This window comes from Triturus cristatus, chromosome 1_2, assembly GCF_964204655.1.
Source record: "Triturus cristatus chromosome 1_2, aTriCri1.1, whole genome shotgun sequence".
Taxonomy (NCBI): domain Eukaryota; kingdom Metazoa; phylum Chordata; class Amphibia; order Caudata; family Salamandridae; genus Triturus; species Triturus cristatus.
This window is the reverse complement of record NC_140580.1, coordinates 707,882,845-707,897,602: the sequence shown is the minus strand read 5'-3', so window position 1 is coordinate 707,897,602 and position 14,758 is coordinate 707,882,845. Positions and strand designations below refer to the sequence as shown.

The 14,758-nt window shown below is 43.5% G+C and overlaps 1 protein-coding gene across 1 annotated transcript in view; it reads right to left on the bottom strand.

Annotated features, from left to right (window-relative positions):
* ZBTB40 (zinc finger and BTB domain containing 40) overlaps window positions 1-14,758 on the bottom strand; it is a 345,823-nt gene that overhangs the window by 189,434 nt on the left and 141,631 nt on the right. Inside the window, exons 8-9 of the mRNA XM_085608585.1 lie at window positions 6,975-7,173; window positions 856-989 (exon numbers count right to left, since the gene is read on the bottom strand). Coding sequence (XP_085464711.1) covers window positions 856-989; window positions 6,975-7,173 — 333 coding nt within the window. The remainder of the gene's footprint in view (window positions 1-855; window positions 990-6,974; window positions 7,174-14,758) is intronic.

The following is a 14,758-nucleotide window of genomic DNA, read 5'->3' as shown; positions in this document are numbered from 1 at the left end:
AACGGAAGCATCTTTTGGTTTCAGTGGAGAGCTGGATTTGTCTTTTTTCTCTTTCGATCCAGGATGTTTCGGAACCAAAGGGGTATCATGATGGCTCAGGCCCGAGCCAGAAGGATAGAGTTGCAGTTTTGGTGACGAGCGTGAAGGCCGGGCGTTTGAATCAGAGTCTCGGTGCTTACCATAGCCTGATGGCAGTGGTGGCCCAGAATTGAAACAGCATCCGTTCCATCGGCGGAACACTGGATGTTGGGTTTTCAGGTTGAAGCTGATTGAGGCAAGAGCTGGGCTCAAAGGCCGTGGTTAGAGTTTTTTTCGATTAGATGGTTAGAGTTCGCATAAATTTCGACACGAAAAGGTGGAAGACACGATCGAAAACAATACCGACGAGAGTAGAGTGAATTGCGCATAGAAGGGATCCCAATTGAGGGTTTCGAATCAGAGCACTGCAATACACATCTAAACCGGATGGCAGAGAGAAAACATGTGAATGAAGCTGGTAGCTTTATGTGCTCTTCATCAAATCATGTACCAAATGTGTGCAAGTGGAGGGAACTTAGTTAACAGTAGAAGTTTTTTATCTATATGAATATTAAACGGCTATAAAAATTGGTTGCTTCACTATGGAGGGTTTCAAAAGTGGCATAGCTCCCCATACTGCACCCTAAAGTCTAGTCCAGTGTTTAAGCCACAGGCCGTACTCCGGTTTCCTCAGGTCTCTTTTCATGCCTTCATTGCTCAATAAAATCAGAAATTTCATTACATGAAAAAGTAAAACTTTAAGTTATCTTTCTATACGGATTGATAAGTGGTTCTCAGTATTACAAGTCAACTTCTCAAAATAAATTTAGGCTGTACCTCTTTTGCTGCATCGGTGATGTCGTCCTCTCCAGAAGTTATCAACTCTAGCCTCTTGCTTTCTCTAATGGCCTCTACAATAAGCTCACTATGCCGCAGTAACACTTCTGTGGCCACAGCTTCCCTTTTGACCACTAAAAAGAAAGAGGCAGATTATAAAATTCAAAGTTGTTTTCTTTAGAAGTCACATTGAGTAGCCATTGTTAACAAATGCAGAAACAAAGTAATTCCAAAGTCAATCTTCATTATACTCGCAAGCAAATATTATTTGGACATTGGTGGTAAAAGAGTTAAATAAGAAGACACGAAGCAAGTAACACTGTTTTACATGGCAAAAGCAGAGAAGGAAAATGATCAATCTATTTTCTCAAAATATTTCTTTAAAAAAGAGCATTTACATTTTTCAAGATGAGATGCAACTCTAGTGAAGTTTGCCATGGAAATAAAATTATATCTACAAGAAATCATTTGCAGTATTTTGGTGTTGTAACAGAACAACTTTAGGATGGTACCTTTTGCTCTTGGTGAGTTTTTAAGGAGAAATTGTAGAGAGATAATTTTGCAATACAGACATTCATCAAACCAAGAAGTTTGCTTATTATAATTGATATCATTGGAAATCAGGCTCTAAGTTTCCACTTCTTATGCTGGCTATTGGAAACACTGTTCACAGACGTGGGTCCCGGGATCACTGTGCCACTGGATTCAAGCTATCGTGGCTGATGAGGGGTGAAACCCCGAAACAGGTCCTAGGATGCTTGTTTCCGGTCCAGGGAGGACCTGGCTTGGTAGTTCGGGCTGGACTGTTCCCATGAGGCACAGGGTCAAGACTGATTTGCATATGGCCATGTCTAAACTGCGGTGGCATGGTGAGCAAAAGAATGATGGATTTAACCCAGATCAATTGTGCGTCTTTTATACTGAATATAGGGACATGAAGATAGAGTCAGGAGGAGAATAAGACTAGATTCAGCACCACTTACAAAGGTCAACCCAACATTGTAGGGGGTATAATGGACTCTCAATAGCATACTTTGTTGAGTGATACTATCTTAGGCTCATCGGTCAGTAGCAAACCCAAATTCACTTATAGGAAGAGCGGATCCCTTGGGGATATATAGGGTACATAATAAGTACTAAAACATTCATCACAATTCGAGACTTGAAAGGTTCCATCCCCTGCTGCAAATGTAAGCCTGTAAAAAAAGTAAAACTATCAAGGAATATTGTGTATCTTACAATGCAGGCCACCGGGAGATATCAAAGTTTATTACCTGTATCTCTAGTTATGTGATTTACATCTTAACCTGTCCCTGTAACAAAAGGAGGAATTGGTCATACACTTAGAAGATTAGATGTCTTATTTACAGCCCTGCTTTGTGGGTAATTGTAGATGGATTTGGTTTTAATGTGAATTCCCCTCTTTTTTCACATACAGGAAACTGAGGAAGTGACTCTTGGACAAGCAGCAGGGATCATGTATGAGAGGTGGTGGAATTTTCGCTTCACCCCCTTACATTTTTCTTCACTGTTTGATGACTCACCTGCAGATAAGGAATGTTGTTTTAAGCTGGGGTTAACCTTTATTAAGTTTTACGGTACAGACAGGTCTTTAGCAAGAGTAGTGGGAATAGATGAACATGTAGCAGCAGACAAACACTAGAGAATAAAACCTTTTCTGAGTCTGTTATTTAGCCGACTAAGATTTGTGTTCTCTTTGATCTTGTAGCGTTATGGTCTGTCAGTAGACATCTTAATAATTTGTATTCCATGTACATCAGAATGCTGATAGTTCGTGAAGAAATATTGACTGATTTATGCCATACCGAGTTGGGTTAGATTGAACATATGAAAATATGACCTCGATGCCATACTGTTGATCCAGAATATAATATTTGCAATGATGCTTTTTGTTTACCGCTGATTTTTCTTTTTGTTTAAAACTTTAGGATGGATGCCATAACTACTGGGATGCATAACTTCACTCTAAGACGGAGCTAAACAAACTTAAAGTCCTATTTTTATGTTCAAACTATCACACTAACAAGCAATTGCAATGCAATAGGTTTCTCATTTATGCGGGTTTGAGCTATTGACATTGCAAATAATAATGCCTTTTATTTTTATTTTCGTTTTCAAAACATAAATAAAAGGCATTGTAATTTACAATGCCAATAGCTTAAACTCGCATAAATGTGAGACCTATTGCATTGCAAATGCTTATTTAAAGGTCTCTTGATTCACCCTGCAGGGTGCATCCTCAATTCAATATCCAATTAAGTTGCCTTTATCACTGTGTTGAATTAACATAAACTCCCTAACGTGTGTGTGTGTTCCCTTTATATTTTCAAAGGTTTTGACATTAAAAACTGTGTTGGATTGTATTTCGAGGAAAGTATTTTCTATTTTATTAGATATATGTCATTTTAACAATTTCTAATCAAACAATATAGGGTATGAACACACTATGTCTTGTTGACATGCTTGTAGTAAGCTGTAATTGTGCAGAAGCTTTGTAATAGGGAAAACGACAAACCTGTGTCTCATTTGGAAACTATGACTCGTGATTTATGCTGGAATGGGTCCCTTCTCCACAGCTGTAATACATTCTAGGTCAAACCCCCAAATGTCTTACCAGTCTAACCCTGCTCCCCAGAATAACCTCTTAGCAAGTGATTACACATTAATTTGAACAGTCACTAATGACACGGACTACCCTTACCACGGTTTCATAAAAGCGGGTATACAGCAGAGATCTGAATAACTTTTGAGTCCAGCTGAGTCCATGACCTATACATTCTATTTCTGCCTAATCGCTGATAAATGCAATGCAATAAGTCTCGCATTTGTAAAGTTAGAGCTATTGGTTTTACAAATGACACTGTATTTTTATTTATGTTTTATTTGCAGTGGAGTTTTTTTTTAAAGAAACTAAGTGAACGCTATAAAGTGAGGAAGCGTATGTTTAAGCAGAAAGCGCCGCGGGAGTGAAATCATATGTAGGACAGTTGTGGTAAAGAAGGGAAGTGGCGTTGCAACTTAATGGGGGAAGGGAACAACATACAAAGAGAAAAATGAAAACAGGATGGAATAAATGACACCGAGTTAGAGCTATTGGTGTTGTAAATTACATGTCTTTTACAAATGTGTTTGGGTGTGGCGTATGTGGGTTGGATTGGAATTGTCAGTTGTGGAATTGAGTGGGGTGGAGTTGTGTGGTGCATATTGTATTTGTGTAGTGTAATTATGTGGTATGAAGACTGCCATATGTGTTTTACTGTAAAGAAGCACTGCGTTTTATATGGATTACTGTGCTCTTGCTCTCTTCAACAATGAACTGTTTCTGTAAGAAATAAATAAATGCAAATTTACATTTACAGTTATCTGATGCCCATGAGGCCTGGCGCATGCTGTGGAAACATATAAAAATACTTGAAGAAAGAAAACCGTTATCATGCGTCACCGACATTCTTTGTAACTTAAGCCCACCCTCGGCTGGTGAAGATAAATCCTGCGGGATGACACAGAGGAAGCGTTAGCGTGGAGGGGGCTGAGGGGGTGTCTGAAATGCTATACCCCCCCGCCCCCAGCAGGCTAATAGTTAATCTGCATGTCAACTGGCGGCGCTAAGAACCATCACTCAGTAGAGGGGCAGACACAACAAACCCTGTCAGAGGCAGAGTCCGGAGAGAGCGACTCCTCTCAAAGCGTAATGCACCTCCCCATTGTAAGAATGTTTTGAAGCAATAAATGTAAATTAGCTCTCGGGGGTGGTCACATTACACCAATACTGCAAGGCCTGGACTCAGGATGCATTGTTTCAGGAAAAGGACTGGCATGCGCAAAATGGAACACCACACTCAGTGTGTCAGGAAAGGACATACACTATTAGGACATTGAGTTTGAAATGCAGGCCGTTTGGTGCACATACGTGAAATGCTCTCACAGGCCCACCAAAGCCTGAAGGGCGTAGACAGACATGAATCTTAGAGAAAATTAACACAGGTACAAGTCACTAAACAAGATTACGCAGCAATTCAGTGATTATTTACCGATATATTTTGGGTGGCACTGTTGGAATCCGTTTCATTGCTGGTTTAGATGTGCACACACATCCCCCTTGGCCTGGCTGTGCAGCTGATAGTTCGCACCTATTTGATGCCGGCACCGTGATGAGAGAAACTAGCGGTCATCTTAGGTCAATTCACGGCACTAAAAAAATAAATAATTCAAAAGTCCCCATTGTCGGTATTAAGGAATCAGCCGTATAGCGTTTTTGTGTTTAAACGCATGCTACGTTTAAGAGTTCGCTTTAAAGCTCTCCTCACGCTTAAACTGCAGGTGACCCAAGAGCACACACAAGACCCAACAACGCACATTTTCTGATTAAGTAACGTTATGAACGGCAAATGCAGAAAACGAACCGAGTGCGAGAAGCCTGACCGTCTGGAAATCACTATGGTTTTGAAAACATGAGAGCTTACTGAAAAAACGGTTGAAGCAGGATGGGCGTTTAGTCTGGCAAGCAGCGACGAGTGGGAGGTGGTAGTGTGAGGAGGGCACCGCACGGGAAGATTAAGTGGAGATTAGCTGAAGCAAAACACAAGCAGAAAACCATAACAAGCTGTCGCCATTGCGCAAAGGCAGCTGCTTGTTTAGATTTGCATTGCGCTTTCACTTTACAATAGCTGCCGCCCCACACAGCACTCGCGGGGTGGGGCGGCAGCTATTGTTAAAGTGAAAGCGCAATGCAAAACTAAACACGTGTCCGCCATTGCCAAAGGTGACTGACAGAACATAGTGCCTACCGACTTATGAAGGAGACCGTGTAACGCCGCAGGTAAAAGATCCAGTCCCGCTGCGCGGTCACAAAAGGAGACAGGGCGGTAACAAGGAGGGACTAAGAAGCCTCATTATCAATGGGAAGCCAGCATTTACCAAGGACGACACCAGCCAATAAAAAAAGATGAGTGGGGCTTCCACACCACTTCTAAAACATACCTTATTACAGCATGCCTCGCAGAGCGAGCAGCGCATGCGCTGCAACGCTAGGCTCGACCTAAAAAGGCTGGAATGGGGAATACGCTGCTACATTATCATGGCTGCCTGACACCCAAAGTGCATTGTTTGTTGCCATTGCAATTTGGTAAATAAACCATTCTTTTTGACACCCTCGGAGAAATTGCCAGTGGTTAGACTTATTGCAAGCATCCTCACATCATCTTTTGTGCGTTTGATTTAATGCACCAAGAGGCCATGGGTACGCCCAGATGTGGGTTCCTTGCACACTATGTAACTGGAACCAAGCTACTCCCAACTGAAGAGCTCCATTTAGAGGAAAACCGGTCTTGAGTTGCTTGTGTTCAGGTCCAGTGAGGTCCTAGATGTGCATTTCGGCCTGGAATGTTCCTACTGTAGCAGGGTCATAGCTGATTTGCATACAGATGGGCCTAATAGGAGGTTGCATGGTGGGCAAAAGAACAATGAGTTGGATGCTTTCCAGAGTGACTGCCAGTGGTGAGATTTATTGTAAGCCTACTCTCATCACCTTTTGTGTGTTTGATGCACGACCCTAAGTGTCCAAAGGTACGCCAAGATGCGGGTCCCTTGCACAATGCGTCACCAGAACCAAGCTACACCCGACTGAAGATCTCCAATCAGGGCAAAACAGGTCTTGAATTGTCTGTGTTAGGGTTCACTTTGGCCCTGGCTTTGCAGTTCAGGCTGTAGTGTTCCTATTGGAGCATAGTCATGGCCGATTTGCATTTATCTGCTTTAATCTAAAGAGGCATGGTGAGCAAAAGAACAATGGGTTGAAAGGCTACCCAGAGCAACCACCAGCATCCTCCCATCACCTTTTGTGTTTTTGACATCCTGAGAGAGCACCTATTGATTTACAACTATTCAGTGTGGATTTGAATGCCAGGTTGCTCTGACCGGCTTTCCACTCGACCCTCATGGGATTAGGTGGCTCTACAGAGCAAACAGATTGGATTGAAAAATATATACCATTAAAAACACACAAAAAACATTAGGGAATTTAAAAAAGAATGGAAAAATGGGAATAAGACTTTTGCATTTTATAGTGGATAGAGGTTAAACATAAGGGATTTTGTTACCTGACTGAAAGAAGATTTCGGCACCAGGCTCCTTTTGAATGTCTTCTAACATTGTATTGAAGGGAACCCCTCCTTCTTGAAGTGCTAACACCAACTGCCAACATGCCGTGGAGGAAAGGATCTTTTCCTTCAATACTGCCGAAGCCAATGAGCTAAAAGCACTCACACAGGATTCTTTCTTCACAATCTGCTCAATAATCTTAAAAATTACAAACTGGATTAACAATTTATTAACTCCACGTCAAGTAACATATAACCATTATCACTGTAAACATAACATGCACTATGCAAATCATTCATTAAAGAAGAATAAATCATGAACATGAATGATACAAATTTTGCAACACTAAGTGAAAAGGAAAGAGGAACAAGCACTGGTAACAGGTGCGCCCTGCTTTTTAAGCTACAAACCTGGACCGTTGGCTCTGACAGTGCCCAATAGAAATTCACTTGATTTTTCATTCAAACACAGCATGCATGTGCTGTAAATGTATTGCATTTCAATTGGCAATTTAAGGCTAGTACAAACAACCACATTGCCACAAGTATAGGTAAACATGTCCTATTTTTCAGGCTCTGTATTACCGGTCATATGCACTCTTTCAAAGCAGTACACACTTGCACTCTTACTGTACCCATCAGGTACCTATTCATACCATCTCAAGACATTTTCTCATACTAATTCAGCATTACCCATCACACATAGATGCATTCATTAAATGTCTCACATTGCACCCATTCACACCAGTTCAGTCATGACCATCATTCACAGCAACTCACCAGCACTCACTTGCAGCAGCATAGTCAAAAATCTTAACAAGCACCCACTCACACCAACTCACTATGGATCCTCCCTCCTGAACTTACTGACTGCCTGGCACTCTTGCATTCACTCAGTCTCAACACGCAAAGACTGCTACTAACTCATAACCCTTACACTATTGGTGTGGCCGACATAAGCAGTGCCTTTCCAAAGACAGCATGGCAGAAGCATCAGAAGAGCTGTGCAAGCTGAGGCACTGGGTAGGAGGCAACATAATGGAAGTCAGCATAGAGGACAGGCTTCCATGCTTGCTTAGCTCCACTAGCATAAGGTGAAGATTGTGTCAGCAAGACCAAGGACGGATGGTCTAATGAGACAAAGGTGAAGATGTCAGAGATCCGCTCTCTTTTCCAGTGGACAATTAAACAACACCAGCAGTCCCTCTCCTCGGCCAGGTAGGTGAAAGCTCAGCATCAAGAAGACAGTGAAGTCACCAAAAGGCAAAGTATACCATTGATTGTTACTGGCTACACACCATATGTTCATATTAATCACATGTGCAAGTCCCCCCCAAAATCCTTGCTATCTATCTTTTTCCGAAAAGCTGTAGGTTTCCTCTTTTCAGTGGGCAGTGATACATTGGGCATGAAGCAGGTGGAGCTAAAACAATTGCCAACTAATAGTAAATATATTAAAGGAAAATGCTACTTACCAGTATGCATCTGTTCTTGGCATGTAGAGCTGTAGATTCGTATACTTTTGCATAGATCGCCATCTGGTGTTGGGCTCGGATGTTTGCACTTTGTTATTGTAGAAGTCTTTGTAGTCACAAGATAGGTGACTCCGAGGAACATGGCGGCCGCTAGGTAAACGGCCGCGGCTCCTCTCTCCCCCCTGGACAGCGTAGGACGATTACATTCGATGTAACTATGCTTGTTTAGTTCTTCCCCTTAATAAATTAATAAATAAATCTGTACTATACCTTACTATACTTTCGGAGTAATGCACCCGGCTCCTGCTCGATTTGGATGTGCGGGGGACCTTCGTTGCACGCTCGCGCCGAGTGTGCGTCCGGAGTCCCCATCAGAGCGAGCACAGGCACTGGAGTCGGCGAACATCCGAGAACGGCGGAGTTGGCGCTGGGAGGAGGCGGCTTCATCCTGTCGGAGAAGGGACCTCGTCAGCTTCCAGTTCCGGGTCGCTGGAGGCAGGGACAGAAGCAGCTACAATCAGATCAGCGGCGTCTCCGTCTCCATTCTCCAGCAGGCTACCTCCGATTTTCAAACTGGTGGAGGTCAAGATAATCTGAGAAGCTTCCCGCAGGTAGAGAGTCGGCGCCTTTCATTCTTTACTCTCCGAGGTAAGGTCTGTGCCAAGCTTGGGGGATTCTTTGATAAAGTGGAATCTAATCTTCTTGACTACAACTCATGTAAATCAGCTTCCTTAAAAGCAACCCCACACCTGTTCGATGATGGCATGGATGTAGGCTCGGAGCCGGGGGTCGGCTCAGGCGGGACTAGGAAGCAGGAGGCAAGAAAGGGTGATATACCCAAGGTAAACAGGTACACTCTCCGGACAAGAGAGATTTGTGCCTCAAGTACCGATAAGTTTGGCTATCCTTTTCGCCCTCCCCCAGTAATTTCTGAAATAAAACAGCGGGGCACAACGGAGAAGGGAGCTGTAGGGGGGGGGGCGTGGAGACTAGAGGCAAAGGGCCAGACAACTGTAGGAGAGGCGCGAAAGCTAAAAAACGCTCTCCTTCAAGGGTTAAAATAACCCCCTCACTCAAAACATACTATAAGGTTATGTCTTCAAGTATGAGTACCATTGCCCCTGCCTCCACGTCCTCTGCCCCCACTGCCTTAGTTAATACCCGCCTGAAAACGATTGAACCTGGTTTGGCTTCGCTCGCTGGGTCTCCCGTGGAAAGGGGGGACCTTCTACTCATGAGTTGGTCGTAGCAGAGGCGTGCCCCGGCATACCTCTCACTAATAGATACTCCCCCTTGGTTTTACAAGGAGCCCAGACAGGAGGGGGAGAGACTTCTCAAAATGGGGACCCTAGCTCTGCTGTCTCTGCCTCGTCAGACAAGAAGACTCTACCAGATAACCTTGATAGGCTAGGTACAGCTATGGCCTTGGGCCCGATAAAAGTAAATGTAGATTCAGCTTCATGCTTAGCTATCACAGGAACAGAGCTGCACTCCCTTGCCGACATTCTATTTGGCATTAAAGAGGAAATGTCGAATAGGTTCAAGGTGTCCGAGATGAACCAAGCAGAGCTATCCAAAAGATTTACTATCTCTGAGACTAATCAGGCAGCCATTCAAGCTTCCTGCGAGGTCCTCTCCAACAGATTGGATGAGGTCTCATTAAGAACTGACGCAATAGAGATGGAGATCCCGAAAATTAAGGACTCTATTAATTCAACAACTGGGGAGCTGGCTAAAATATCAGCTCAGAATAAGGTCCTCAGAGAGGACTTAGAACGCTTGGAAAATTATTCCCGGCAGAATAATTTCAGAATCCTGAATGTCCCGGAAGCTCTGGAGGGCGCTGACTTAAAGGGATTTATCATTTCTCTCTTAAAAGGAACAGTCCTGATAGGTGCCCCAGAGATTGATCTCGTTCACGACATTCAGAGAATACACAGAGACCCCTTTAGGAGGAACCCAGCCAAGTCAAAGCCGAGGAAAATATTGATCAATTTTTTGACTTACTCAGTAAAGGAATTGATTTTGTCCTCCGCTCTTAAAGAGGGCTCCATTAACTTTAGGGGGTCTACTCCTTTTTCTTTCCAAATAAGATCTGACATATCTCATGCGACCGCTTCAAGGCAGTGGGAGTTGGGGAAAAGAATGGAGGAGCTGAAAGACATTGGAGCTAAGGTTCAACTGAAGTTTCCCGCTCTTCTCCGTGTAATGTGGAATAACCAGATGCACCAAATCAAAACCGGAGAAGAAGCGGATGCTTTAATAGAGAGGATTAAAAGTAGCATAGGAAAGTAGGTCTTCTGTAAGTAACTTCAGGAAGAAGTAGAGTATGAGGGTTAAAAATAATAATCTTTAATGTGACTTAAGGTGGCCTAAGTTAGGTCCATTAAGCAGACATATTTTTTTTTCTTCTCAGTCCGGGGAGGGGGGGGGGGCAGGGGTCGAATAGGCTCGCCTATTGGAAGGGAGGGTTCCTCGAGGTAGAGGGAGGCACAGGGGGGGTTGGGAAAAGGGTGGTGGGATGGGCACGGGTGGGGAGCAGTGGGTAAAAAATAAAACAAATGAACCTCATCTCACATTAAATATTGGTCTTGGGAACTGTTGGTTGGTAGGTTGGATCCGATGTAATGGCTTTAAATCGTAATACGGGGGGGGAGAAGGGTCATCTTCACTTCCTGGAACGTCAATGGGTTAAGGTGCCCCCGTAGGCAAAGGTTGATTTTAAAATATCTTGAGCTTTCTTCAGCCCAGGTCTGCATCTTACAGGAGACTCACCTGAGTCAAATAGAAAGCTCCCTCCTCTTCTCCAGGTCCCCCTGGATAGATTGTTTTTGTACCTCTCAGCAGTCATCCCACAATAGAGGGGTGGCAATTTTGGTCAAAAAGGGGCCTACACTGCTCTATAACAAATTACCAGACTGATGTATCCGGGAGGTGGCTAGTGGCTAACCTGTCCGTTGACGATACCAATTTAATCTGTGTGTCATACTACGGACCAAACACTGACGACCCTTCTTACATTGGTAAACTTCAGTCGATTTTAACTCTGGCAACACCTCCTTTTGTTATCGGAGGCGACTTTAACCTTCTCCTCGACCCAGTTAGGGATAGATCCAACCTGAGCTATTACATCAGTGCCCCAAAATCCCGGCGAGCCTTTATTAACTTGTTAAAGGATTTAGATTTGGTAGACGTCTGGAGGGCAAAGAAAGGTGATCTACAAGAATTTACGTTCTATAGCAAAAAGTATGGTCATTCCTCCCGAATTGATTATGTCCTGGCAGATTCACCATCCCTCAATAACATCGAGGATATTTTAGTTAAACCTAGTCACCTTTCTGATCATGCGCCAATTCAGATTGTCTACAGAACCAAGGGGACGGCATTACAGCCAAGATGGATACTAAATAGAGCGATGCTGTCCGATCTCGAGATTATTAAGGCTGTTAAGCTTTCCTCTATTGACTTTTTTGAGTCAAATAGGGAATCAACGTCATGGGATTTTATTTGGGACGCATACAAGGCTAACTTGAGAGGTAATTTTCATAGTCTCATCTGTTGTAAAAACAGAATCGAAGCTAGTGCCCTAAAATCTGCTGAGGCGAAAATAAGTCAGTTGGAGAGGGATAGGAACAGACTACCCCCGGGAGACTTGGAGCAACTACCACAAGTCTTAAATGATCTGGAAGATGTAAGACGGGAATACAGAGGGAAGTTAGAATCAAAGTGCAGGGCCCAATGGCATGCAAGGAGTATGCAGAACTTTGAGTATGGGGAAAAAGCAGGGGCTCTACTTGCTTGGAAGGCTAGAACAGATAGAGCGAAAAATAACATCAATAGACTGACAATAAACACCATGGGGGTGACTTCAAGTAGATTTGAAGATCTCCAATCCTGCTTACTTTCCCTCTTTTCAGATCTGTATAAAGAGGATTTGGAGCCCTCCCCACGCTTAGTTCAAGCCTGGTTAAGCACTAAATCTCTTCCCTCCATAACAGAGGAATGTAGAAAGGAATTAGAGGCCCCCATTAGGATGGAAGAGATAAGTGGGCAAATCAATAAAAGCAAGAATAAAAAAGCTGCTGGTACAGACTCACTCCCAAATGAAGTTTATAAACTTCTGGCGGAAGAACTGACCCCTGCTTTGTGCTCCCTGTTTAATTCGGTTTATAGCTCTGCTGGTAGGGTCCCAGAGTCTTGGAAAGAGGCAACTATAGTCTTGATCCTTAAACCTGGTAAAGACCCATTGAGTGCTGATTCTTATCGTCCTATCTCCCTGCTTAACGCCGATTATAAGATCTTTATGGGCGTGTTGGCAGGGAGATTAGCGAAGTTGGTTCCTAAGTTGGTCCACCCAGACCAAAAGGGATTCGTAGAAGGCAGGCAGATTCAAGAGCAAACTCAGTTAATGATAGGTAATATTGATTTGGCCACTACAAGATCTGATCCTTTGGCTATAATAGCGTTGGATGCGGCCAAAGCATTTGACAGAGTTTGCTGGGTCTACTTATGGGAGGTATTGGCAACACTAGGGTTTGGTCCAATTTTCATCCAAACCCTGAGAAATTGCTACCAAGGCTCATCTGCCCGTATCCTACTGAACGGGATACTCACACCAGGTTTTAGCATTCAGAGAGGGACTCGGCAGGGTTGCCCGATCTCTCCACTTTTGTTCAATTTCTACATTGAACCATTAGCACAAGCCATCAGGCTAGACAACGATATTCATCCCTTCAAATCTCAATCTTACAGTTGCAAACTAGCACTGTATGCTGATGACCTGACTGTATTTACGAACAATCCTGGTGTTGCTCTTTCCCGTTTAGAGTCCATTACTGAGGAATTTGGGGCTTTGTCAGGCTACCTGGTAAACAAATCTAAGACGGAAGTGATGAGCTGGAATGTCGAACAATGGGGAGGAGTTGACTCATTAGAACTAAGATACTTGGGTATCTTCATAGTTAAAGATTTAGCTAGAGTCCCCTCTGTAAATCTGTCCAGAGTAACCAAGGAGATCGATCGCCTCTTCTCTAGATGGAGGAACCTCCCTTTGACCATATATGGGAAAGTTAATCTGGTGAAGATGATCATTCTCCCCAAGCTCTCCTATGTCTTCTCTGCTATCCCTCTCTCTTTTCCCCCAACCTTAATAAGTAAAGTTCAGAGTAAGATTGGGAGTTTCATTTGGGGAGATAAGGGTACCAGATTATCGTGGAAAAAGCTTAGGCGCAGACTTGCTAAGGGGGGTTTGGCACTCCCGGATATATGCTGGTACGCAGTGGCCTTCCAGTTTAAAGCTATCCGTTCGCTACTGATGAGACCTGAAGATTCGGCGTGGGGGAAACTGCTGTATGAAATGACAAGAACGGTAGAAGAGGGAGGAAGAGTAGAGGCATTTCTGCATAAGTTTGGTGCTACAAAGTACTTCAAAAAAGTACGCTTGAAGGTTCTAAGGGCAGCTTTAGTTCTTTGGCTTAAAGTAAGAACCACATGGGGGATAGGGTATTATTCACACCACGCTCCCATTTGGGATTTCCCGGGGACACCTCATTGTCTAAAGGACGGGCTGGCCTTACCAATAAAGAGGGCTGGAATTACAATCTGGTCGGAGCTGGTAGACACTGAGGGGATCCTTCCATGGGAGGTTTTGAGGGCCAGGATAGGCACAGGTTTCTCCAGGTTTAAATTCTTACAGCTTGCCTTGTGGTATGAGGCAGAGAAAGAGCAAGTAAAAGGAAACTGTGAGGTAGAAAAGTTGTGCCACTCTGCTCAGGTTTTAAAAAAAGAAGTATCAGTGTGGTACAACTTAGCCCTTGAAGCCGTTGACCCGGAAACACCCTCATCGATTAAAATATGGGAGCAGTCGCCCTTTGAGCCAACAATAGAAGCACTGTTTGAGCCATCACTGAAGCTGCTGTATAAATTTATCAAACCTGCAGCTTTAAAAAAGAACCACTTTTTTGTTATCAATAGACTTTACTACACTCCAGCTAGAATTGCGAAATTTGCTCCGGCACCAACTCCGAAATGCTATAGGTGCAAGCTTCCCCTAGCAAATGATCTACATATATTCTTTGAGTGCTCAGAAATTAAGACCTTCTGGAAGGAAATCGGAGACATTCTTAAAGATGTGTTTAATTCTATTATTGAGGTTAACATGTCACTGATTTTCTTTGGGGACGATGGCCTATTTTGTATTAAGGCGTCACAACAGCAACGAGGTCTATTGTTATACTTGGTTCTGCTTGCACGAAGGGAAATATGTAAGAGATGGAAGGACCCTCAACCACCCAATAGAGAAGACTGGCT